Below are 24,963 nucleotides of genomic sequence, written 5' to 3' on the forward strand. Positions count from 1 at the left end.
ACAAAATAATACACACTAGGCAAACAGAGGAATAGAAGAGTGGAGTGGAGGAGTGGCCTAGTGGTTAGAGTGGTGGACTTTGGTCCTGGGGAACTGGGTTTGATTCCCACTGCAGGCACAGGCAGCTCCTTGTGACTCTGGGCAAGTCACTTAATCCTCCATTGCCCCATGTAAGCTGCAATGAGCCTGCCATGAGTGGGAAAGCGTAGGGTACAAATGTAACAAAAGTAAAATAGATACTATTGGAGATTCTACATGGAATGTTGCTACTATTGGACATTCTAGATGGAATGTTGCTACTATTGAGATTCTGTTGCTACTATTGGAGATTCTACATGGAATGTTGCTATTCCACTAGCAACATTCCATGTAGAAGGCTGTGCAGGCTTCTGTTTCTGTGAGTCTGACGTCCTGCACGTACGTGCAGGACATCAGACTCACAGAAGCAGAAGCCTGCGTGGCCACATTGGTGGAATATCAACATTCCATGTAGAATCTCCACTAGCACCAACAGTGGAGGAGTGGCCTAGTGGTTAGGGTGGTGGACTTTGGTCCTGAGGAACTGAGTTCGATTCCCACTTCAGGCACAGGCAGCTCCTTGTGACTCTGGGCAAGTCACTTAACCCTCCATTGCCCCATGTAAGCCGCATTGAGCCTGCCATGAGTGGGAAAGCGCAGGGTACAAATGTAACAAAAATAAAATAGATACTATTGGAGATTCTACATGGAATGTTGCTATTCCACTAGCAACATTCCATGTAGAAGGCTGCGCAGGCTTCTGTTTCTGTGAGTCTGACGTCCTGCACGTACGTGCAGGACGTCAGACTCACAGAAGCAGAAGCCTGCGCGGCCACATTGGTGATCTGCAAGGGCCGACTTTTACATGGAATGTTGCTAGTAGAGGAGTAGCCTAGTGGTTAGGGTGGTGGACTTTGGTCCTGAGGAACTGAGTTCAATTCCCACTTCAGGCACAGGCAGCTCCTTGTGACTCTGGGCAAGTCACTTAACCCTCGGCAATGGAGGGTTAAGTACCTGTATATAATATGTAAGCCGCATTGAGCCTGCCATGAGTGGGAACGCGCGGGGTACAAATGTAATAAAAATAAAAAATAAAATAAAATAAAAAAGACAACTGGCAGAATGTTTCTGATCATGAAAGAGTAAAGACAAGATTCCTTTAGCAGCAAGTAACTGCAGACAAATGATGTTCAAATTGCTAACTGGAATTCTAGCTAATGCTGTTATCAAACAATGTCTGGAAATTCTTTGTATCCTCCTGAGGGAAAAAGAAAGGGAACGTATGAAGAGATAGAAGAAATGGAGTGCACACTATCTAATGACCAACAATGTTAATTGCTGTCCCCCCCCCCCCCAAAAAAAAAGTAATTTCTACCTACACCAGTTTGTAACATGGTGCCTAGGCAGGGTAGGTACATAGATGCATATACTGCACCCATGTGTCTTTATAAAGCTACGAGAATGGTATGGGATTTGCGTTACAAGACGTATGAGGAGAGACTTGCGGACCTGAACATGTATACCCTGGAGGAAAGGAGAAACAGGGGTGATATGATACAGACGTTCAAATATTTGAAAGGTATTAATCCACAAACTAACCTTTTCCGGAGATGGGAGGGCAGTAGAACGAGAGGACATGATATGAGAGTGAAGGGGGGCAGACTAAAGAAAAATGTCAGGAAGTATTTTTTCACGGAGAGAGCGGTAGATACTTGGAATGCCCTCCCGCGGGAGGTGGTGCAGTTGAAAACGGTAACGGAATTCAAGCATGCGTGGGATAAACATAAAGGAATCCTGGGCAGAAGGAATGGATCCTCAGAAGCTTAGCAGAGATTGGGAGGCGGGGCTGGTGTTTGGCTAGTTCTAGGCAAGACTTCTACGGTCTGTGTCCTGAAAATGGCTGATACAAATCAAGGTAAGGTATACACAAGAAGTAGCACATATGAGTTTATCTTGTTGGGTAGACTAGATGGACCATGCAGGTCTTTTTCTGCAGTCATCTACTATGTTACTATGTTTAATTAAAAGTTCCCATACAAAGTCACATCTCTGAGGCAAGCGTAACTGTGTAAGTATGTTCCAGCTGAATCAGGCTATATGCATGAATATGAATTTTATAAAAATCCATATATCAGCACTAATCTTCCCCAACTCCCCCATTCTCCAACCCTGTTTACCCCCAATGTGAGTACAGCACATAAATGAAGAATAATGTTTTCTAAGCACCTTACTTTTATATGCCTTTATTTGAACGTGTGAAATGCAGCTCTACACGCTCAAATTCTTTATAAAATTACCCCCGAAATGGAAGCAACCCCTGAGTGAACCATGCCCTTAATTCTACTTTCTCTCTCCAAGTCCTATGACAATATAAAAAGAATTTCGCAGCGTTGACAGCAGCAACCGATATTACAGTGTAACTGTTTCTTTGCCTATGCATTAATCTTACACAGATTGAGAAGCAGGAAGCCACAGGCTTAATTTATAGACCAAGAGATGAAGTTATTCTTCTCCTTACTTAGCAGATAGTTTAACACGTCATTGGTTTAATTATTAAATCAAGGAATTCAAAATGTTCTTTCAGGGTGCTCTCAACCTACTACTTAAAACTTCTAGCTAGAACTCTCTAACTGAAGCAAATTTTGTGGTTGACAAAAAAAAAAAGTTTGCAAATTACTGTTAAATTAATAGGAGAAAAGGTACACCGCACTGCCCTCCCCCGGGAGCCATCAAGCCTTAGGCAAACAGAAGAGGCTCTGAAAAGCTGCCGCATATTTTCAGTGCACATATCTGGGGATGAAAATAGGCAATAAACAATAATATTGCTCGTGACAATAGACTTACTTCGGCGGGGCTTCCTTGTGCACAGAGCACCGTCAGGTGCTATTGATACTTCCTGCTGGTACAGCGAACTTGTCCCGTGGGCAGAAGGAGGAGAACTTGGTGGCTCGCGCACTTGTTTTCGCCTTGCTGAAGGCCGGGGGCCCGTTCCGTTTCCATGACAACCAGGAGGGGCGCTCCAGGACAGGCCCACAGTTCATTAACCGCGCGGCGCGCTCCCACCTGTATCCAGGAACTTTCTCCTGGAGGCTTCGGTACTGCCTTGTAAGTAAAGAAGAAAAAAAAAAGGAAAGCAGAGTGGAAATATTCTGGGCATTAATCTATTAATGTTATGGAGCTGTGGGTTGGGAGAACTTTGTCAGTGATCACGACTTGCGCCCCCCCCCCCCCAACCCCTCTTTGATATCAGTTGTGTAATTTACTTAGGAGTGTTAAAGCAAATGAAGTGCGCTGTTCTGGGATGTTTTCACAATTGGCTTTTCACAGCATGTTAGACAGAAGGCAGGTAAAACACTGCTGTTGTGTGCAAACATGACAGAGAAGCAGGTGGTACGTTATTATACACTAGCCAATTAGGCATGAGCTTTGGAGATCCAGCGTCCACGTCTTTGATGCATGCAAACTCCTCAAGTTTTAAGTTTATATATGTTTTAAGTTTATATATGTCTTCTTGATTGATATTCCTGCTCGTGGATATTAACTGAGCAGTTAATAATTAAAATTAATAAAATTCTAGCATGAAAGTATGGAAATGAACAAACATTGGCAGAGGCGTAGCCAGATTTTGATCTCAGGGGGAGCAGACTTTTATAAAATAGGCGCCAGTTGGTGTCAGCTAGACAGCAGTGTCTGTGTTGTTGCTCAAGGACTGTGGCGGGCACTGGTTAATACAGGTTGTCTCTGTTGCTGTCCTGCCTACAAGGAAACAGTAAGTTACATCAGGAGGCAGGACGCAGAAGAGGTCCCTGGACTGGCCAGAGCAGGTAACCTGTCTTCTTAACTACAAAGTAAAAATATTCAAATCGTGACCATCACCTCAGGAATAGCACACACATTCCTTCCACTGCTAGACATCTTGTTTAAATCAGATGGGCTTTTGTTTGTGTGGTGACTCTGCAGGATGTGGAGACCACTAGTCTTCAGGATTTTTATTTTGGTTGACAAGGACCACCAAAGGCGGCCCTTGCCCCAGAGTGGCTGAGCTCACTTTCAAATAGGGCTAGACACTTTTGCCATTCAGGTTTTCAGGCTATCCACAATGAATATGCATGAAAAAGATTTGCATGTAATGGAGGCAGTATATGCAAATCAATTTCATGCATATTTAATGTGGATATCCTGAAAACGTGACTGGCAAAGGGGTACTCCAGGACCAACTTGGGAAATGCTGCCCTAGAACACAAAACTTACCACCCCATAACAGCCCTAACCCACCTATGAAAAGACAATGCAATATATATTACACTGGGTTCTCGAGCACCAATATACCTACTATTGGGAAACTGGAACAAGCTGCACTGTTATACATTCCTACACAGACACTACATGCTAGCAGAATTCTTCACCTCAGTCGCACATGCAGAACATGAACAGACCCTCATCTATATAACATGAGTAGCCATACTGGGTCAGACCAAAGGTCCATCTAGCCCAGTATCCAGCTTCCAACAGTGGCCAACCCAGGTCACAAGCACAAGCAGAAACCCAAACTGTGACAACATTCCATCCTACCAATCTAATACAGAATAGAGAGCCACAAAAAAAAAAACCCAAACAACAACAAAAATTGAAATAGAGATCCCCTCCTCTCTGCCCAAGAAAACCAGACTCTATAAACAGTGGAATACTGGATAAAAAGAAACAGAAAAGCATTTTCTCCTGTACTTTGCAAAATAAACATAGAAAAATATACATTTTACAAAGCAGGTACATCTCAGTCCTTACAAAGTAATAAATAAAAATAATGTTTTTTCTACCTTTGTTGTTTGGGAATTTGGCTGGTTCCAGATCTTTTTTTCCATGTTCCATGAGTCAGCCTTACAAATTCTTTTCCAGGCTGGCCTTTCCATTTCTTCTCTCTCCTCTTGTCTTCTTCCTTTCCTTCTCTACATCTATTTGGCACTGATCTGTGTTACCATCTTTCCCCTTTTCCAAAATTACCTCTTTGTCCCCCATCTCATCCCTTTTTCACGTCCCTATCTCCTCCTCCCCTTTCCAATAGTGCCCTCTCTGTGTCCCTATCTCCTCCTCCCCTTTCCAATAGTGCCCTCTGTGTCCCTATCTCCTCCCCCTTTCCAGTATTGCCCCTTTATGTCCATATCCAATCTCAGTTTTCCCTTCCCAGTGAAGCCGTCATCGCCATACTCGCAAAACAAAGCAAGCAAAAACCTAAGAGCTGCTGCATCCATGTTGTCACTCTTTATTGTTGGTAGCATTTGTATTTAATCTCACTTATATTCTCAAACTTGCCAATTTGTGCAGTATAAGGATGTACACAGAAAAAGTATAATAATGGAACGGAATATAGGTAGAGTAGTAATTTGTTGTAAATCGTAATTAGTGTGTCATTTGGAGGGGCTAGTTATAGAGGCACTCTAGCACGTGTTATATTCGTGCAGAGATTTTTTTTTCTCCTGGTAAAGGCCATTAAAACAGAATATGTAGGTGAATTGGACACTGGAGCGGGCCCCCTCTTTCTGGCAATGGCGTAATCGTTTGCATGCCTTACTTTTGTTGGAGCTTCAGGATGCTCTGCTTAATTTCAAAACACAAAAACACTTTTATTTAATTTGGACAGATTATATTAATGTGATGTCTCCCAAAGCACGAAGTTACATTCTTAATAAACTCAGCGCATTAAAGGGTCCTACTTCAGCAACTTGTGTCACTTAATTAAGAACGAGGTTAATGATTCGGTGGGTTCATAGGTCACTCAGGCAGAATGGGATAGGGAGGGGGGAGGGGAGTTATATTTAGTTCAACGCACTCGTGCTAGGTCTTGTTAAGAGAACACCTTGGGGTGGTAGGAGGGAGGGCCATCAGAACACAGGCTCTCCAGCTTGAGCCCCAGGAGGTAAAGAGGAGAGCATGGGATCCTTAGCTCTAGTTTGTAGTCTATGACAGGGTGTTAACCATACCACTTGGGGACTGCAGGTCCATTGCTGAATATATAGAACATGATTTTCGTAGCACTGGAGGGAGTGTGGTCTCTAATACGTTTCCGATAAGATGTTATTACTTCATTGGTTGTTCCTCCTTTATCCTTACGGAGAAGTTGGGGGGGGGGAGGGTTGGGGGGGGGGGAGTTCGGAGATTTATTAAACAATGTAAAAATTTGATGACAGATAATGCTGTATCGTTTATCTGTGTCAGCTGTTCAGAACTTGAAGTGTCTCACAAGTCTTGTATATCCTGGTTGTCATCAATAAAAATGTTGAACCATAAACAAAATAATAAAAAAATCTTCATGAGCGATTTCCATGAAGAAAACTTGGGAAAAAAAACAAAAACAGAATATGTAAGCCACACTGAGCCTGCAAATAGGTGGGAAAATGTGGGATACAAATGTTATAAATAAATAAATATAAGAAAGCCAATGGACTACATTAAGGGCTTATAGCCCATTTAGTTATGTTTAAACAAAAGAGATCTGCATTAAAAAAAATATTTATTTTTATTTTGACCTATAAAACCACTTGTCCCTGAAACATGCCTAAAAACAGAATAATCCATTTGTGTATCTAAAATGTAAAATTTCTACAAATGAGATGACGTTAAAATGTGATTCCATGTGCCCCAATGAAAGGGAGTTTAATTCTACTTCCATTTTTCAATATATTCTATCATCTTTATAACACCAGCTTCCCAAGGCACAGTACAACAACAGTTAAGACAAACTCAAGAAACAGGATATCCTCATTTAAATCTTGGTCATATATATTGTATAAAAGAACAGTGAAGAAAAATGAGCACACACTACAGAGTTTATAATTGCTTTTTCTACAAGCTGCAATCATTTTTGAAGCCGTTTTATTTCTTTTCTCCTCCAGCTTTTAATGCACTGCCTATTAACAGAAACAGCTTTAGCCTTGTTACAGATCAACAATAAAGAACGACAAAGTGGATGCAGCAGCTCATAAACAGCTCATAAACACATTAACCAAGTTGGCTTCCTTGCTGGACTAGAAAGGCTCACTTAAACCTCCTTGGGCAGCTCTCCCTCCAGAGTCTTGCATCTTTCTTCCTGTTTCTTCTGCTGCCTGCTGTCTCCCTGTCGTCATTTTTACTGCCCTGAAGAGTTCTCTCTCAGCACTGGCGATTCAGTCAGCCTTCTGCCAGCGTCAGGGCTTCTCTTGAAGAGAAAGCCCCGACGCTGGCAGTAGGCTGACTGTGAAATCGCTGGTGCCGAGGGAGAACTCTTCAGGGCAGTAAAAATGACGACGGGAGACAGCAGGCAGCAGTAGAAACAGGAAGAAATATGCAAGACCAGGCGGCAGGCAAAGTTACTGGCACTTGGCGCATAGGCGCCATTTTTTCAAAAATCTGTTTGGAGGAGCGACCGCTCCCCCTGCGCCCCACCTAGCTACGCTTCTGTTGATAGGAATTGCTGAACCCAGAGTCTGTCTGGACTCTGGAGAGGGCCTTAAAAGTGAAGGAGAGGGGCCCTCCTTACCTGCAATTTTAGGATGGGGTTAGGATAGCAGGGAAAGCGGAGAGATAGTGCAGGGTCAAGGGGCTATGGGTGCCATTGGCTTAGCTTGCATTAGGACCTTTTAAAAGTAAGCCAAGCCTTGAGCAGACAGGATTGGTGGAGCGAGTCCCAAAGCTCCAGATAAGAAGGGAAGAGGACAGGGATATTTACGTGAATGCCTTCGGGGTGCAACGTGCAGGGCGTTTCCTGCTCCTTGGAGGCGGCTTTGGAGCATTTTTGGTGTCCTACCTGGTTTGTTGCTCCATTCTGATGGACCACGAGGTGGCCAGTGAGAATCTTGCGGTGGAGTAAGTGGCCTTGCGCGTTGAGGATTCCTTTGATGAGAAGAGCTCCACGCGAGTAAGTACTGCGCTCCTTCCTTGAGCTGTTTCTTCAGTGCTACCAGTGAGGAAATCGAAGGCTGATGCCTGCTCTGCAATGGCAATTGAGGCCACAATGTTGGGTGGGGGGAAGTTTGTCCTTTTCCCTTATTTGTCCTGTTTGTCTGTCCTGATTAGATTATAAGCTCTGTCGAGCAAGGACTGTCTCTTCATGTTCAAGTGTACAGCGCTGCGTATGTCTAGTAGCGCTATAGAAATGATATGCAGTAGTAGTAGCAGTAAGTGCGTCAAAAAGAGAGGGGAGAGGAGAGAAGCAAGAAGTGCGGAGCGTGGATGTGGCCCAACTCTGAGGGGAATACAGCTGGGAGCTCACAGCATGCTGTTCTGGATGCAGGAAGGGGGGCCGTTGAGTGCAGGTGCTGCTGAGAGTGAGACTGGCCATGAGGGGGGTAGTATATCTGCTGCATGCTATTCCCGCTGTGCAGATTGAGGTTGTGGCTGCTGTGGGCCCAGTGTGTGAGGTTGGGTCCCCTTTGTTCGGTTCTGTTCAGGGGCATGTAGAGGCCAGAGTAGGCCCTCCGGTTTGGTCAGAATGTCTTGGGGCAGGGCAAGGGACCTGTGGCACAGTGGGCAGGGTGCAGCTGGGGAGTGGGGTTGGCTTCAAGTGTATCTTATGAGATGGATTCAGCCTAGCCTATGGGGTTTTGTTCTGTCCATGCATGCTGGATGACAGGCACCGTGGATGGCCCCTACTTGTGGGCCTAATGCGGCGAGGCCTGGGGGAGGAAGGCCTCATGGGTCAGTGGATGGGGGCTTGCTTGGATGGTGGTTTAGAGCTGGGTCTGCCTGGGAGGGCCATCTCGTCAGGGTGGTGCGGTGGGGCTACCTCCGAGCGAGCAGGCTTCTGCTGGTCCTGTTTTATCTTCCCAGGTCCAGAACATGAATGGAGTTGGTGGAAGCATGGAATTTGCAGCTGATGGAGGACACCAGTGAACTTCAACAGTTCCAGGATGGTCAGAGGCAACCTGTACAAGTGGCTTTGCTGCTGGTGGGCATCGTGATCTAGAAGCATCTGCTGCATCTTCTTTTAAGAATGGACATCAGGAGCAGCAGACGAGGGCTCTGCAGCCATGCCTAGAGTGTAGGAAGTGAATTTAGGGCCTTCTGGAATGGGTAAAAGGCCTGGGAAGGACAGTTCTTCTGGGCATGGAGAGAGTGGTAGGAAAAAGAGAAAGAGGAGGAGCGGCAGGTGCAACTCTTCTTCCTCGCAATCCAATTCCTCTTCCTCAGCTTTCACCTCTTCCTTTTTTTCTTCTCCTAGTGTTGTACCAGTTTCTGCTATTAAGCGAGGGGTGACTGGGGGCGAGATCAAGGAGAGGGGAGTGTCTGCTTTGGTTCCTCTCTCTAAGCTCTGGGAGCAGGATCCTCAGGCTTTACGAAAAAGATTAGAAAGAGAATATGCGTAGACATATTCCGGCTCGTGGAGGGGCGAGGGAAGAAGACGACAAAGGGGAGAGGAGACAAAGAAGGCTAGGAAGGTCTCTCGCAACATGGTTAATTGGATGAGGTCTTTTCTCCATTAGGCCAGCATCTGGGGATGCTCGGATCTGTCGCAGTATGATCTGTTGGCTTATGCTGACTCAGTTTTGGATGCGTACCAGTGCTTTGGAAGTTGGGCTCAGCTCAGCTACGATGAAGCATTTAGAGATATGATGGAGGAGAATCTCCATATGAGCTAGAGGGCCCAAGATATTAATCTTTGGCTCACCCATATGTTGCTCAGGTCTGGTGGCAGTGGTGCTCTGAGTGCTAGCAAGCAGACAATGGGGGGGGGGGGGGGGGGTCCTGTGGGTGTTCGGCCCTTTTGGGACCTGTCACTGATTGCTTTTGGAGGTTCAATAAATCTGTTTGCCCCTTCCCAGATTGTACATTCAAGCACGTCTGTTCCCAATGCGGACAGGGGCATGCTGTCTCAAAATGGAGTGGGGGGAAAGTCCCCGGCCGCTAAGTGAGGAAGTTTTTCATAGGGCACCCACTCCAGTTCAAGTGAAAGCAATGCAACCCTGGTTGAGGATTAATGGGGAAAGGGAGGCGGCATTGCATTTCAATTCGGAAGAACAAATGGCTAGAAATGTAAGGAGGGGCGACAAAAATTTCTTCAGGTATATTAGTGAAAGAAGAATAACTAAAAAGGGAATTGTGAGACTAAAAGATACAGCAAACCGCTATGTAGATGATGATGAAGAAAAAGCCAATTTGCTAAATAGATACTTTTGTTCGGTTTTCAATCCTGGAGAAGGACCGCGAGGGACTGGCAAAAGTACACCTGAGAATGGAATGGATATAGCACCGTTCATGGAAGAGAGTGTGTATCAACAACTTGGAAAGCTAAAGGTGGACAAAGCCATGGGACCGGACAGGATCCACCCCAGAATATTGAGGGAGCTCAGAGAGGTCCTGGCGGGTCCTCTTAAAGATTTGTTTAATAAATCCTTGGAGATGGGAGAGGTTCCGAGGGACTGGAGAATGGCGGAGGTGGTACCTCTTCACAAAAGTGGTGATAGGGAAGAAGCTGGAAACTACAGGCCGGTAAGCCTCACTTCGGTTATTGGAAAAGTAATGGAAGCCGTGCTGAAGGAAAGGATAGTGAATTTCCTAGAAGCCAACAAGCTGCAAGATCCGAGACAACATGGTTTTACCAGAGGGAAATCGTGCCAAATTCTTTGATTGGGTAACTGGAGAATTGATTCATCGACGTGCTATAGACGTAATCTACTTAGATTTTAGCAAAGCTTTTGACACGGTTCCTCACAGGAGGCTCTTAAATAAACTAGATGGGCTGAAGATAGGTCCCGAAGTGGTGAACTGGATTAGGAACTGGTTGACGGACAGACGACAGAGGGTGGTGGTAAATGGAGTTCGCTCGGAGGAGGGAAAGGTGAGTAGCGGAGTGCCTCAGGGATCGGTGCTGGGGCTGATTCTGTTCAATATATTTGTGAGTGACATTGCCGAAGGGTTAGAAGGTAAAGTTTGCCTATTTGCGGATGATACTAAGATTTGCAACAGAGTGGACACCCGGGAGGGAGTGGAAAGCATGAAAAGGGATCTGAGGAAGCTAGAAGAATGGTCTAAGGTTTGGCAATTAAAATTCAATGCGAAGAAATGCAAAGTGATGCATTTAGGGAGTAGAAACCCACGAGAGACGTATGTGTTAGGCGGTGAGAGTCTGATAGGTACTGAGGGGGAGAGGGATCTTGGGGTGATAGTATCCGAGGATCTGAAGGCGACAAAACAGTGTGACAAGGCGGTGGCCGTAGCGAGAAGGTTGCTAGGCTGTATAGAGAGAGGTGTGATCAGCAGAAGAAAGGAAGTGTTGATGCCCATGTACAAGTCGTTGGTGAGGCCCCACCTGGAGTATTGTGTTCAGTTTTGGAGGCCGTACCTTGCGAAGGATGTTAAAAAAATGGAAGCGGTGCAAAGAAAAGCTACGAGAATGGTATGGGATTTGCGTTCCAAGACGTATGACCAAAGACTTGCTGACCTGAACATGTATACCCTGGAGGAAAGGAGGAACAGGGGTGATATGATACAGACGTTCAAATACTTGAAAGGTATTAATCCGCAAACAAATCTTTTCCGGAGATGGGAAGGCGGTAGAACGAGAGGACATGAAATGAGATTGAAGGGGGGCAGACTCAAAAAAGATGTCAGGAAGTATTTTTTCACGGAGAGGGTGGTGGATGCTTGGAAGGTGGTGGAGATGAAAACGGTAACGGAATTCAAACATGCGTGGGATATGCATAAAGGAATCCTGTGCAGCAGGAATGGATCCTCAGAAGCTTAGCTGAAATTGGGTGGCGGAGCAGGTGGGGGGAAGAGGGGTTGGTGGTTGGGAGGCTAGGATAGGGGAGGGCAGACTTATACGGTCTGTACCAGAGCCGGTGATGGGAGACGGGACTGGTGGTTGGGAGGCGGGAAATACTGCTGGGCAGACTTATACGGTCTGTGCCCTGAAAAAGACAGGTACAAATTCAAGATATGAGTTTATCTTGGGCAGACTAGATGGACCATGCAGGTCTTTTTCTGCCGTCATCTACTATGTTACTATGTTTATGGTGCTCACTGGGGAAGCAAAGGATACATGTGTTATTCCATGTCTAGGTACCCTTTTTATTTAGGGGAAACACCTGAAAAGGAAGAAAGAGAGAGGCTAGCTTCCCCGCCCTCTTTTTTTTTTTTTTTTTAGAATGGGAGACAAGAAAAGACTGGATGCACGCAACTGCTTAGGAATGATCTGGTCAATATTCAAAACCGGCCAGAAATGGCCATTGACTGATTAAATCGCTTGTTCGGGGCTATCCGCTATTTTTCAGTGGCACTTAATTGATTATTACCACTGAAAATTAGTGGCTAGCGCCTAAGTGAAAATCGGCTATTTTGGGGGCATTCTGGAGACGGCGTCAGCAGTTGGCCAGTTAAGTGCCGATATTCAGCACTTAACCGGCCAAATAACCACATAAATGGGACTGCATAAAAAACACAGCCGTATCTTTGTGCAGTAACCCATAGTCGCTTAAGTTCTGAATATCGACTTAACCGGTTATGTGCTGGTTCTGCATAAACCGGATATTCAGTGCCGAATCCTGGACGTGGCCCGGCATTTGAATATCCTAGAATAATGCCAGCGGCGGTCAGCAAAACACTCGCCAATGCCAGTTGAATATTGATCTCAGAAAGTTTTGATCCCCATGTGTACTGATCTCACAATGCATACTCTAGTACACTACTTAAGAGCAACCAGTTCGGAATCCATAGAAATTTACATGTTTTATTAATTACAAATGTTTATCACAAATAAGCCTACAAGTAACTTACTGTAGTTAGAGTGCTGCATTGATTCTGGTTCAGTACTAATATGACAGTATAGCAGTACAGAGAAGGTCCAAAGTACAAAACACACTTCAAAGTCCAACAAAAAAGCACCAGGGGCCTTCAGAAACAGGACACAATTCTATTTATTGACAAATTAGGTGTTCAAGAATAGACCCGACGCGGGCCGTGTTTCGGCACACAGCACCTGCGTCAGGGGTCTGCAATAAACATTGATAGTAATACATTTAAAATATAAAAATAGAAACAACATAAATACTCATAATGGGTATAAAACATAAATACCATTGTTGATAAAAGATCATAAAAGTACTAATATAAAAAAGGTGTAACTTATTTAACATAACATGTGTATAAAAAAATCCATATTAAAAACTTTTAAGTCAACCAAATGTTCATTGTAAACATAGTGAATGAGAAATGACATTAACATATTGTACAAATTCTCTAGCTGCATAAAAAAAGGGAATGTGGATGTAATGAGAGATAAACCATACTTATGAAATGTATCAAAAGAAGAACCATACTTAAGGGCTGTATTACCAAAAATGGATCTATCTATTGAATAAAGTGTCGATATTTATTAAATAAAATGTTAGAGATCACCCATTGAGATTAATTATACAATAAATGATGAGATCTGCAATACGACAACTCACCACAGTTATGTCTGACAGGAAATTAAAATTATTTGCAGCGATCGAGTTTTCTTAATCAAAATAGGAAACTGTCCTAAAAAAATAATGATAAAATCTTAAGCAACAAGTGTGCATGAGTATTTATTAGATTGTATAGTGACGTAATTCCCGAAATCAAAGTGTTAGTCTGGTCGTGAGCCCTTGGACCTAGGCCGAGGACTAGTATAGCTTTTAGGCTAAGGCCTAGGATGGACCAAACAGGTACTATACACGACCCCAGCTACCAATCCCTGCACACCAGGGGCGTATCTGCGTGGGGCCACAGGGGCCTGGGCCCCCGCAGATTTCGCCCTGGCCCCCCTCGCCGCCGTCAACCCTCCCCCGCTGCTTACTTTTGCTGGCGCCGAGGTCCGACCCGCAATCTCCGTTTTTCGTCTTCCTCCGTGGCCATGCTTCCAGGAAGTAACGCTGCAGTGCTGATTCGTTGAATCCAGTTCGGCGTCTGACGTCAGACGTCGAACTGGATTCAACGAATCAGCACTGCAGCGTTACTTCCTGGAAGCATGGCCACGGAGGAAGACGAAAAACGGAGATTGCGGGTCGGACCTCGGCGCCAGCAAAAGTAAGCAGCGGGGGAGGGTTGACGGCGGGGAGGGGGTGGAGAGAGGCGGCGGCGGCGGCGGCGGGGGGGGGGGAGGGAGGCAAAAATGTGCCCCCCCTCTCTGGCTGTGGCCCCCCCTACCGCCGGATTCCAGATACGCCCCTGCTGCACACACACACGCAACCAATCTTGCACTTCCAGAAAGGGGAAGATAGGGCATTCAGGTGTAGGGAGGAAAGAAAGAGACTAAGCGAGGTGTGTGTCCCCCCCCCTCGGGGTCCGGAGCACCAGCACCCTCGGTGCTAGTAATCAAGGAGAAAAGGTAGCATACACAGAGACATGACAAGTGAGGGACTGAGATAAGATACTGTAGGCAGAGACCCTCAGCAAAACAGGGAAGGGAAAAGTCAGCAAAAGGGAGAGTGGAGCCTAATACACACACTAGCACAGAAAGGGACAGTGCTCAGTGATACAGGAGGTAGTTCAGTAAAGGAAGTACTGGAACAGTCACCAAGGGAAGACTGCAATTAACAGATAACTGCCAGAGGCAGAGAAGCTCTGCAGACAAAGGGTTAAACCCAGTTCAGCACACAAGCAGAAACCAAAGGCAGGGAATACTGCAGACAACAGGGAAGCAGAGAAACTCTACAGACAAAGGGATAAACCCAGCTCAGCACACAAACAGAAACCAGAGGCAGGGAGTGCTGCAGACAACTGGTTAATGGGAGTACAAAGAAAAACAAACAACCCCCACGGAGAGAACCAAAGAGCAGGACCTGACAGGCAGAAACAAACACAGCAGGAAGGGAACTCTGAAGGAAGGGAAGCAAACAAACTCTCACCACACAGCACCAGAGCTAAACAGAGATCCCCAGGTGAAGGGAGAGAGGTAATTAGAAACACGCAGACAGAGACAGAGCAATAGAAAACTGCAGCCAGAAGAGGAGTAACAACTCCACACGAGCACAGATCTAACAGCTCAAACAGAGCAAAGGAAGGCTTCAGCAGATTTGGAGTAAACGCCAAAGCAGGGGTAGATGGGAGAGGTGAGCTTACGTAGACAGAGTGACATCAGCTCAGCCCCTGATGGACCAATCAGGAGCGGTTCCAAGCATTCCCCTGCCTGACTAGAAGAATTCTAACAGAATCATAACACAAAGGGATGTAACTGAACGCTACATAGTGATATAGGAAAACAAAAACACTGTCTTTGTCCATGGGACCCACATGGTCAGTCTTATAGCGACAATCGTCACTACAGGGTGCTAAGTAGATGGTGTGCTCGGGAGTACCAGAGAAGTGTATACAGTGGCATATTTTTAAGTGTCAACAAACATCTTCCACTTGTGATTAAATGGCTGATGTACAGCAGCTCAGCTTCAGATGGCAACAAAGTTGGCGGTCTACAACGGCATAAATAACATCGAGATGTCGAACTTTCAGATGGCAACAAAGTTGGCGGTCTACAACGGCATAAATAACATCGAGATGTCGAACTAATGACGTGTAACAAGGTATACATGCAGAATCATCAGTACTAATAAGAACAATCTTCTGTGGCTGAATGTTGATGAATTGACTGATTTGTTGATGCATATTTCAGGGGTGGAGAGAGAGAGAGAGGCTGTGAAGTGGCTTTCTTTCAGAGCCAAGATAGATAGATAGAAAGATTTTCTTTCCTCAGAGGGAGAGAAGCATCAGATTATCCACAAGGACTTGTGTCTCTGGAGATGACCAGTGGGGTCAAGGGTTGTACTTTGGAGTAAGGCATAAAACCAGGCAGCTCTCAAACAGACTGGAGGGAATAAGACGTATAACATCTAGCCTATAAAAACAAAGAATATATGATCCTAGCAGGAAGTTGCTGCTTTCTCTAACTTAGAGGCTGTTGGTACAATACAAAGCAATATACACTGTAAATGTGCATACACAAGCTGCAGATGGAGAACAATGTGACTGCAAAGTAGAGAGTTGCACGGGGACAGAAATCCTACCCATCCCCGCCCGTCCCTGCTGGAATCTTACCCGTCCCCACCCATCCCCGCTGGAATCTTACCCATCCCCACCCATCCCCGCAAAAATGTAAACCATCCCAACCCGTCCCCACCCGTCCCCGCAAGAATTTAACCCATCCCCACCCATCCCCGTAAGAATTTAGCCCATCCCCGTAAGAATTTAATAGTACATAAAAGAAAGTTCCAGTCAGCTCCCTTTCTGGATTTGAGCCACAGCACTGTAGGCAAGGAAGGAATGGAAGTTGGAACTTGGAACACTCTGGTGTGCACATGTAAGATTTGTCTCTGATTCACTGGCAGTGTGTGCTGAGAGGCCGCCACATGCACGCGCCAGTAGGTCAGGTGACATCTGATTCTCGTGCCTGTGTCAGAGCTGAGGTCTGTGCACCAGCCTGGGAGCAAAGAGGATTAATAGTAACATAGTAAGTGACAGCAAATAGACCTGAACGGTCCATCCACTCTGCCCAATAGTCACACTCATGATCAATTCATCATTAAATCAACGAGTGTGATATTATATACTTGATTATGGTCTTTCTTTCGTGTTTCTGGAACAAAGACCACAGGAGTCTATCTGGCCCCATCCTTATGTTCCAACTGCTGGAGTTGCCATCAAAGCCCACTCCAGCCTATTCATGTTCTCATTTGTGGGACACAGACCGTAAAAGTCTGTCCAGCACTGTCCTCATGTTCCAGCCACTGAAGTTGCTGTCTAAGCCCTTTCCAGCCCATCCTACACCAGATTGCCATGTATGAGACACAGAACATACAAGTCTGTCAGGTATCAGCTCTAGTTCATCACAGCCAGAGTCGCCATCTAAGTGTCACTTGACATATCCACACACATGCAGCCATTTAAAGTTAGCTTTTATATAACTTCCATTTTCTAATTAGAGATCCTCTGTGTTCATCCCACGCCTTTTTGAATTCCGTCATCATTTGTGACTCTACCACCTCCTTAATGGAAGACTTTCCACATTTATGCTGTTAAAGCAAGGAAGAAGAGGAGGAGGAGACAGCACTCAAATAAATTGGTATTCGGTAGATGAGAGGCTGGTGCAGGTGCAGCTTACACTTCCACGGGAAGCCCACAGAACTGGTTCCATCCCCGCGGGAACCCCGCAGGAACTGCCTCCGTCCCCGCGGGAACCCCGCAGAACTGCTTCCATCCCCGCGGGAACCCCGCAGGAACTGCCTCCGTCCCCACGGGAATCCCGCGGGTTCCGCGGGATTCCCGCGGGGACGGAAGCCGTGCAGCTCTCTACTGCAAAGTGCAAACTATTTGAATAAATTAAACTCCAGCGTGGAAGGTACCTGCATGGGGCTGGATTTTAAGGAAGTAGTTTAGAGGGGTTAGGTTGATTTACATGTATGAATGATAATACACGTGTAAATAGCAATTTTAGAAAAGTGGAGTAGCCTACATAGTAACATAGTAAATGACGGCAGATAAAGACCTGTACGGTCCATCCAGTCTGCCCAACAAGATAAACTCATTTTACATGGTATGTATACCCCAGTTTGATTTGTCCTTGCCTTTCTCAGGGCACAGACCGTAAAAGTCTGCCCAGTACTGTTCTTGTACTAAGTTCTGAAGCTAACATCGAAGCCCCTTAAAATTTACACTCCAGCCCATCCCTATCTATTCAGTCACGATCAGGGCTTAGACCGTAGAAGTCTGCCCAGCTCCCGTTTTGTTTCCCAATTACTGGCGTCACCACCCAATCTCCGCTAAGATTCCACGGAACCATTCCTACTAAACAGGATTCCTTTGTGTTTATTCCATGCATGTTTGAATTCTATTACTGTTTCCATCTCCACCACCTCCCACGGGAGGGCATTCCACATATCCACCACCCTCTCTGTGAAAAAATACTTCCTGACATTAGTCCTGAGTCTGCCCCCCCCCCTTCAACCTCAATTCATGTCCTCTAGTTCTACCGCCTTCCTGTCTCCGGAAAAGGTTCATTTGCGGATTAATACCTTTTAAATATTTGAACGTCTGTATCATATCACCCCTGTTTCTCCTTTCATCCAAGGTATACATGTTTAGGCCAGCAAGTCTCTCCTCGTACTGTTTGCAACGCAAATCCCATACCATTTTTGTGGCTCCCATCACTATTCCGTGGGTCTGTAGAAAGAATTTTCCTTCAAACTGAAAATAGTTTTTCCTTATGATGATGTTTGTCAACTCATTCAAAAGGGTTATTTTTTTCCAGCAAAATTTCAAGCTGTTCAAGATGAAGACTCACTAAACCACAGGCATCATCATGTGGAATGCTGGTATAGAGCGACACTACATCTAATGACACCAATATAGCTGGGTTTTCAAACGGAATAGCGATGGGAGCCACTGTTGCACCTACTATTGCATGCCTTTATATGGCGGAGTTCGAGAGGAAGTTTTTGTACTCTTCAAGATTTATCTCCAACATTGTGCTATGGAAACGTTTCATTGACGATGTCATCCTCATTTGGACTGGCGATCAGTGTGAGCTTCAACAATTTTTGGATTATTTGAATTCAGTTGATATACATATCAAATTTGAATCACTCGTTGGGGGCCAATCCATTAACTTTTTAGACATCACCATCCAAATACAGGAAGGGAGGTTCACCATGGAAGTATATCGGAAAACAACTGATTTTAATATGTTACTGCACTATCGTAGTTTTCACCCAATGGCCTCTAAGAATGGAATTCCAGTGGGCCTATTCTTGCGTATTAAGAAATTGTCAGCTTCAAAGGAGTGTTTCAGGAAATCGGCTATAGATCTGTGCAATAGATTCAAAACCCAATAGGATCATTAAGAAAGCCTGGAAAAGAGCCCTGAATGCTGATCGTCACAGGCTACTTCATCCACCCCCTAAACCATTGCAAAGAGATGAGAGACTGGTATGTGGGCTACCTCACTCCCGTCAAGAAAATCATTTATAAACACTGGCCCATGTTAACTACCCTTGGCTTTGACCAAGCACCAACTTTTGCTTTCACATCTGTTAACCCATCTCCCCGGATTTCTACTATATCTGAGACAACAGGTCATAAAAGCTGTGGGAGATGTGTTTACTGCCAACACGCCTAGCAAACCACAAGGGTTATTAACCCCAGTACAAATAAACCTTTTCTCTGAAACAGTTCTACAGACTGAAACTCTTCACAAGTTGTTTATGGTACATAGGGCACACTAATAGACGTATTAAACAAAGGATTGGGGAGCAACTAAGAACCAGCAAATGTGAGGCACCGCTTATAGACCATTGGCTGCAAGCTCAGCATGATATTAAAGACTTAAAATTTGTTGTTCTGTTACAAGTTTGTTTACCACTGGGGGGTGATGTTTCCCGAATCCTTCTGAGAAAAGAGCAGGAGTTTATCTATCGATGGCGAACAGTGACCCCTAGTGGCTTGAATAGAGCGAGTGGCAAGCACTCATCTAATTGAATTTTCCCGCGGTTGAGAAACAGCTGACAGCCTATATATTTCTGCGCATGTGTGGGCGTTCTTTAGCAGGTTTTGGAGTGGGTTAGGTGTTTTTCCTCCCTGGTTTTGCTGAACAGTGAGTAATAAAAGCCTTCCAATTCTATTGAATTTAGGAATATTTTTACATTTTCAAGCGTTATAATCTTGTATATTTTTTCTAATCTAACATACATTTTGTAGTGCTTGGTTTTTATATATTATATGCATTGTTATTTCTACAGATCAGTTCCCCTGAAGACACCAGTACTTTGGCGAAACATGGCCCATGTAGGGAACCAGGAGCTTTTGAACATTGATTTTTCACTAAAGCCTTGCACAGACTGATATTTAAAAAGTACTGCAATGGTCAAGAATATACAACAAGAACACGAGTGGATTTGCACACACTCCACCCAAGCTAAGTAGCTGATATGCATTTTTAGACCTTTTACTCTTTATTAACAAAGTATCAGCACCAGATTTTTGGATGAAACATTGTTTCTCTGCTAAGAACTTGATTAGGATGGAGGCAGGATGTGCAATGATGTAAGTGTGGTGTTTATACACAATTTGAACTGCCAGGTCACTGTAATACACCAAAAAAAAAAAAAACCTGAGCACAAACCAATATATATTTATATATATTTTATATAAAGATATTTTGTAGTTTACACATTTATTTGTTATATTTGCTTTATTTGTTTTTGTGGTTTTTTGTAATAGTTTACTAATTGTGATATTAGAAACCGATTCTTATAGGTTACCCAGAATTTTTATTGGTACATTAAATTTTAACCTCCAGACCCTCAACCATTCTTCTAACACTCGGAGATCCCTTCTCATCGTTTCTACTCCCTCCAGGGTATCCACTCTATTGGCTATTTTCGTGTCACCCGCAAAAAGGCACACCTTTCCTTCCAACCCTTCAGCAATATCTCCCACAAATATATTAAACAGAATAGGCCCCAGCACTGACCCCTGAGGAACTCCACTGCTCACCTTCCTTTCCTCCAAGTGGATTCCGTTTACCACCACCCTCTGCAACCTGTCGGTCAACCAATTTCTTATCCAGTTCACCACTTTCGGTCCTAAGTTCAACCCTTTCAGCTTATTCACGAGTCTTCTGTGGGGGACCGTATCAAAGGCTTTGCTGAAGTCCAAGTAGATTACATCTAATGGTAGTGTAGCCTAATGGTTAGTGTAGTGGGCCGAGAACCTGGGGAAATGGGTTTAATTCCCACTGCAGCTCCTTGTGACTCTGGACAAGTCACATAACCCTCCGTTATTCCAGGTACAAAAAAAAAGAAGCTCAGATTGTGAGTTTTTATTAGGGACAGAGAAAGTATCTGCTTTGGTTATACCACAGAAAAGTGGTATATCAAATTCATGAGCATACATATAAACTCAACACTCAACACTTTCCGGAACCTGATACAGTCTACTGTTATTACCCACGCCGACTACTGCAACAGTGTCTTTTTAGGATGCAAAACCCAAATACTGAAGAGACTCCAAACTGCCCAAACCACAGCTGCCAGACTTATTTTTGGCAAATTAAAATTTGAAAGTGCATCACCTCTTAGAGCAAAGCTTCACTGGCTCCCCATCAAAGAAAGAATAAATTTTAAGATCAACACAATATGACCCACAAGATCATCCATGGCGAATCCCCTGGCTACATGAATGAATTGATCGACCTCCCAGCTAGAAACAGATCTATTTTTTCACGAGCTTATCTTAACCTACACCTTCCCAATTGTAGAGGAATTAAGTACAAGACCCACTACGCATCCAGTTTCTCCTTTTTGGGAAGCCAGCTTTGGAACGCTCTACCCAGACCAATCCAATTAATAAACGACTTCTTGCCCTTTAGAAAAATGCTGAAAGCTCATCTCTTTAAGCAAGCCTACCCAAATGCCCCAACCTAATCTCGCCAACTTCCACCCCCAATTCTGTTCTGACTTAAATACCAACCTCCCATCCTTCTTTTCCATCTCTCCTTAATTTTATCCCTCCTTACCCTTTCTCCCAAATTACACTATCCTATCCTGTCTACCCTCTTTTATCCTAGTCATATATTATCTAGCTCAACTTATCATACACTACTAAGCCCAACTTTTCATTGTTTTACTACTGTTTTATTAAAATTCTATTAACTTTGTATTTCAAATAACTATGTAAGCCGCATTGAACCTGCATTATGTGGGAAAGCGCGGGGTACAAATATAATAATAACCCACAGCATGTAGATATTTGAAGGGGATGTGGTTTGGGCAGACCTTAAATATACACGCATTTCCTATTTTGCAATGGAATATGTGTATAGTTTGAAAATTCTCCCTGTTGGCATTTACACGTGCTCCGAGGCACACGTATGTTAGCTACTCTTTTGGATCTGGGATTTGGAGACTCTTTGGGATTCTGTCAGGTACTTGTGGATTGGCCACTGTTAGAAGCAGGATACTGGGCTATAAGAACATAAGAATAGACATACAGGGTCAGACCAATGGTCCACCTCAGTATCCTGCCTCCAACAGTGGCCACTGGGCTATAAGAACATAAGAATAGCCATACTGGGTCAGACCAATGGTCCATCCCAGTATCTTGTGTCCAACAGTGGCCAATCCTGGCAGAAACCCAATTAGTAGCAACATTCCATGTTACCAATCCCGGGGCAAGTGGCTTCCCCCATGCCTATCTTAATAACAGACAAGATAGACCATTGGGCTGACCCAGTATAGTTATTCTTATGAGTGATGGGGGTAGGAGGGCCAGGGGTTGCATTTCACTCTCTGGTGTACAGAAACAGCTTAAATAGCAAAAAATGTGAGTTGTGGAGCTTGGATCTTAATAGGCTCTCCTTGGACATGCAGTTTTATAAAATCTGCGCTTACGCATTGCCACTCGTGGAAGTTGCAGAAGCCACTGCCTACCACAGAGCCCCAAGTGATTCTGCTCTTTTTTTTTAAATCATATTTACTTAGTTTATTTAGATACCTTATTTCTTATCAAGTATTTGAACAACTGTAGGAAATTACTCAAGACCAGCTTATTCCAGAAGGCCTACTCCCAGGATCCAACATATAACATAACATCCTTGAAAACAGCATATAAACAGATCATTTTGGACTATCTTACCTTTTCCCTTTATACCTTGTTCTTTCTATCCACTCTGATTACCACAATCTGTTGTATTTGTATAACTGCTGGACTGGCAATAGGCTTTTCGGTTTATTGTAAGCCACATTGAGCCTGCAAACATGTGGGGTATAAATGTGATAAATAAATATTTATTTGATACAAAATGTATATCCTCACAGTAAGTACTCCCATATATTTTGTAAAATATGCTGCATAGTTTGAAAATTCGAACTTGTATCCCTTTTCTTATCTAGATGACTTTGCAAAATTGGCCTTTAAGGTTATGTGTTAGGGCAATATAAATGTTAAGCCAGTAGGTGGCAGCATAGGTTTAATAATACAGGGTCTGAGAGACTGCAATGTTTTCATACAGATGGCTAATTGTAGCAGGTAATGGTGCTCATACTATTAATAGTTTTGGCAAAAGCCTCTTACATTTTTTATGTCTATTTAATTGATTCACACCGAGCAGAAAGGTCTTGAGTTGTAGATGTGTGATTTAGGGGCCCTTTTACAAAGCAGTGCTAAAAAGTGGCCTTAGCGTACCCTTACACGGGTCTTTCCTGCAATAAGATGGCCAACTAGAGAGGCAGCTCCACAGAGAGCTTCCGGTCCAGACCCATTTCCAGGGTCAGATTCCAAGTTGGAAGGAAATCAGACCAGCAAAAAACTCAAATCGGAGACAGAGCACAGGAAATAAAATGAAAGAATACCGATCCCGAGAGGCTAGCACTGGAGGAATGGCACCCTTCTACCATAAACCGCCAACGTGGAACTGGCAGCTCCAGAAAAGAAAGCCGCAGGACCGTGATCGCGACCACGAGTGAATTCTAAGCCACCGCCCACAAGCCACCCACGAGATGAGGGCAGCTGATCTGGAGAAAGTGTTGGAGGAGAAGGAGCCCTAAACACCAGCTGCGGTGGACCCACACAAACCGGAGGCCCAAGAAGGTAAGAGGAGAAGCCAAGAGCGCACGCGGAACTGCTGCTCACAAACGAGGACCAGATAGCCGAGGCTAGAGGATACGGGACTGCCTCTCACTGGCGGGAGCAAGTGGGGCTGCCACTGACTGCCAGGAACAAGTTGGACTGCCACTCACGAGCCACGACCGGATACTCGATCCTCATAAGGGAGGCTAGAAGACCCAAACCTAAAAAGGGAACCCGGTAAGCAACAAACAAGTATACCACGGCAAAGGGGGCTACAGCTGGATCCTCACCTCAGAAAAGGGTCAATTGAACAGGGACATTCCCAGCCCAGCGCTACTCCATTACCCCGTCTGGCTCCATCGCTGGTCCGGAGAGTTAGCAGCGCAGATGGGGAAGAAACCATAGGACAGCAAAGTTGGGTCATAGCTAGCGCCAAAGCTCCCAGGACGAGATGTCCCATCTCAGTGAGAGTGAGTTCCAAGACTGCTCCAGGCCAAGGGAGAACCACGCGGGCAAAAGTCAGCGCCCAAGACAACAGCAGGACCCCTTCAACTATGTCCCGCAGACCCTGCGGCACTCTGCATTGGAGCGCTGATACACAGTAAAGACAGACCTCCACGACGCATGACTCCACCTCGCTGCACCCCACAGCCATACGACTCCACCTCACTGCACCCCACGGCCGCACAACACCACCTTGCTGCACCCCAAGCCCCTGAAACCAGAATCTGGACCAGACCACTAGGATCTAAACTGAAGGACCAGGTCTCCAGCAGAGCATGGCTCACACTCAATCATCTAATCCCCTGAAGGGAATCACTACCTGGGAAAGAGCCAGAGCCAAGGCACAGCCAAGGAAAACAACCACTAGGGGCAAAAAGGATAGCAGGTGAGTTGACCAACTCCCTAACAGTGGTGATAAAAGCTGACCTCTGCTGGAGAAAACACAGGATGCGACAAGAATGGTGTAACCAGGACGACAAAAGCAAGCAGAAGAGACTTTGAGAAAGGAGTCATAGAATGTAAACTGAAGATGACGCTGAACCACAACACCCAGTGAATTCCTATGGCGCAGGAAACCGAGGAGCCAGATAAAACATAAACCTGTAGCATAGGTAGAACAACGGAGACCATCCAATCCCATACAAACATAAACACTCCAGAACTTCAAACACACACTAAAACATACACATTCACACAATACAGAGAAAATAGAGGAGAACAAGAACAAAGAGTCTTCACCCCGAACCATAAGCATCCCCCGTAATGGCCAACCTAAGAACATGAGTCCTCCACCACATTATAACAATATGGATATTAGGGAAAATGGGAATACCAGCTGCAACACCCAAAGACTGGAACAAAGATCCGGTACAAATCACAGGGAGATGACAC

The 24,963-nt window shown here is 44.9% G+C and overlaps 1 protein-coding gene across 1 annotated transcript in view; it reads right to left on the reverse strand.

Annotated features, from left to right (window-relative positions):
• The window catches only part of C4H21orf62 (chromosome 4 C21orf62 homolog), a 54,669-nt gene that overhangs the window by 24,605 nt on the left and 5,101 nt on the right, over positions 1 to 24,963 (reverse strand). The window contains exon 2 of the mRNA XM_030202523.1: positions 2,863 to 3,035. Coding sequence (XP_030058383.1) covers positions 2,863 to 3,035 — 173 coding nt within the window. The remainder of the gene's footprint in view (positions 1 to 2,862; positions 3,036 to 24,963) is intronic.

The sequence above is a fragment of the Microcaecilia unicolor genome, chromosome 4 (genome assembly GCF_901765095.1).
Source record: "Microcaecilia unicolor chromosome 4, aMicUni1.1, whole genome shotgun sequence".
In the NCBI taxonomy this organism is placed as follows: Eukaryota; Metazoa; Chordata; class Amphibia; order Gymnophiona; family Siphonopidae; genus Microcaecilia; species Microcaecilia unicolor.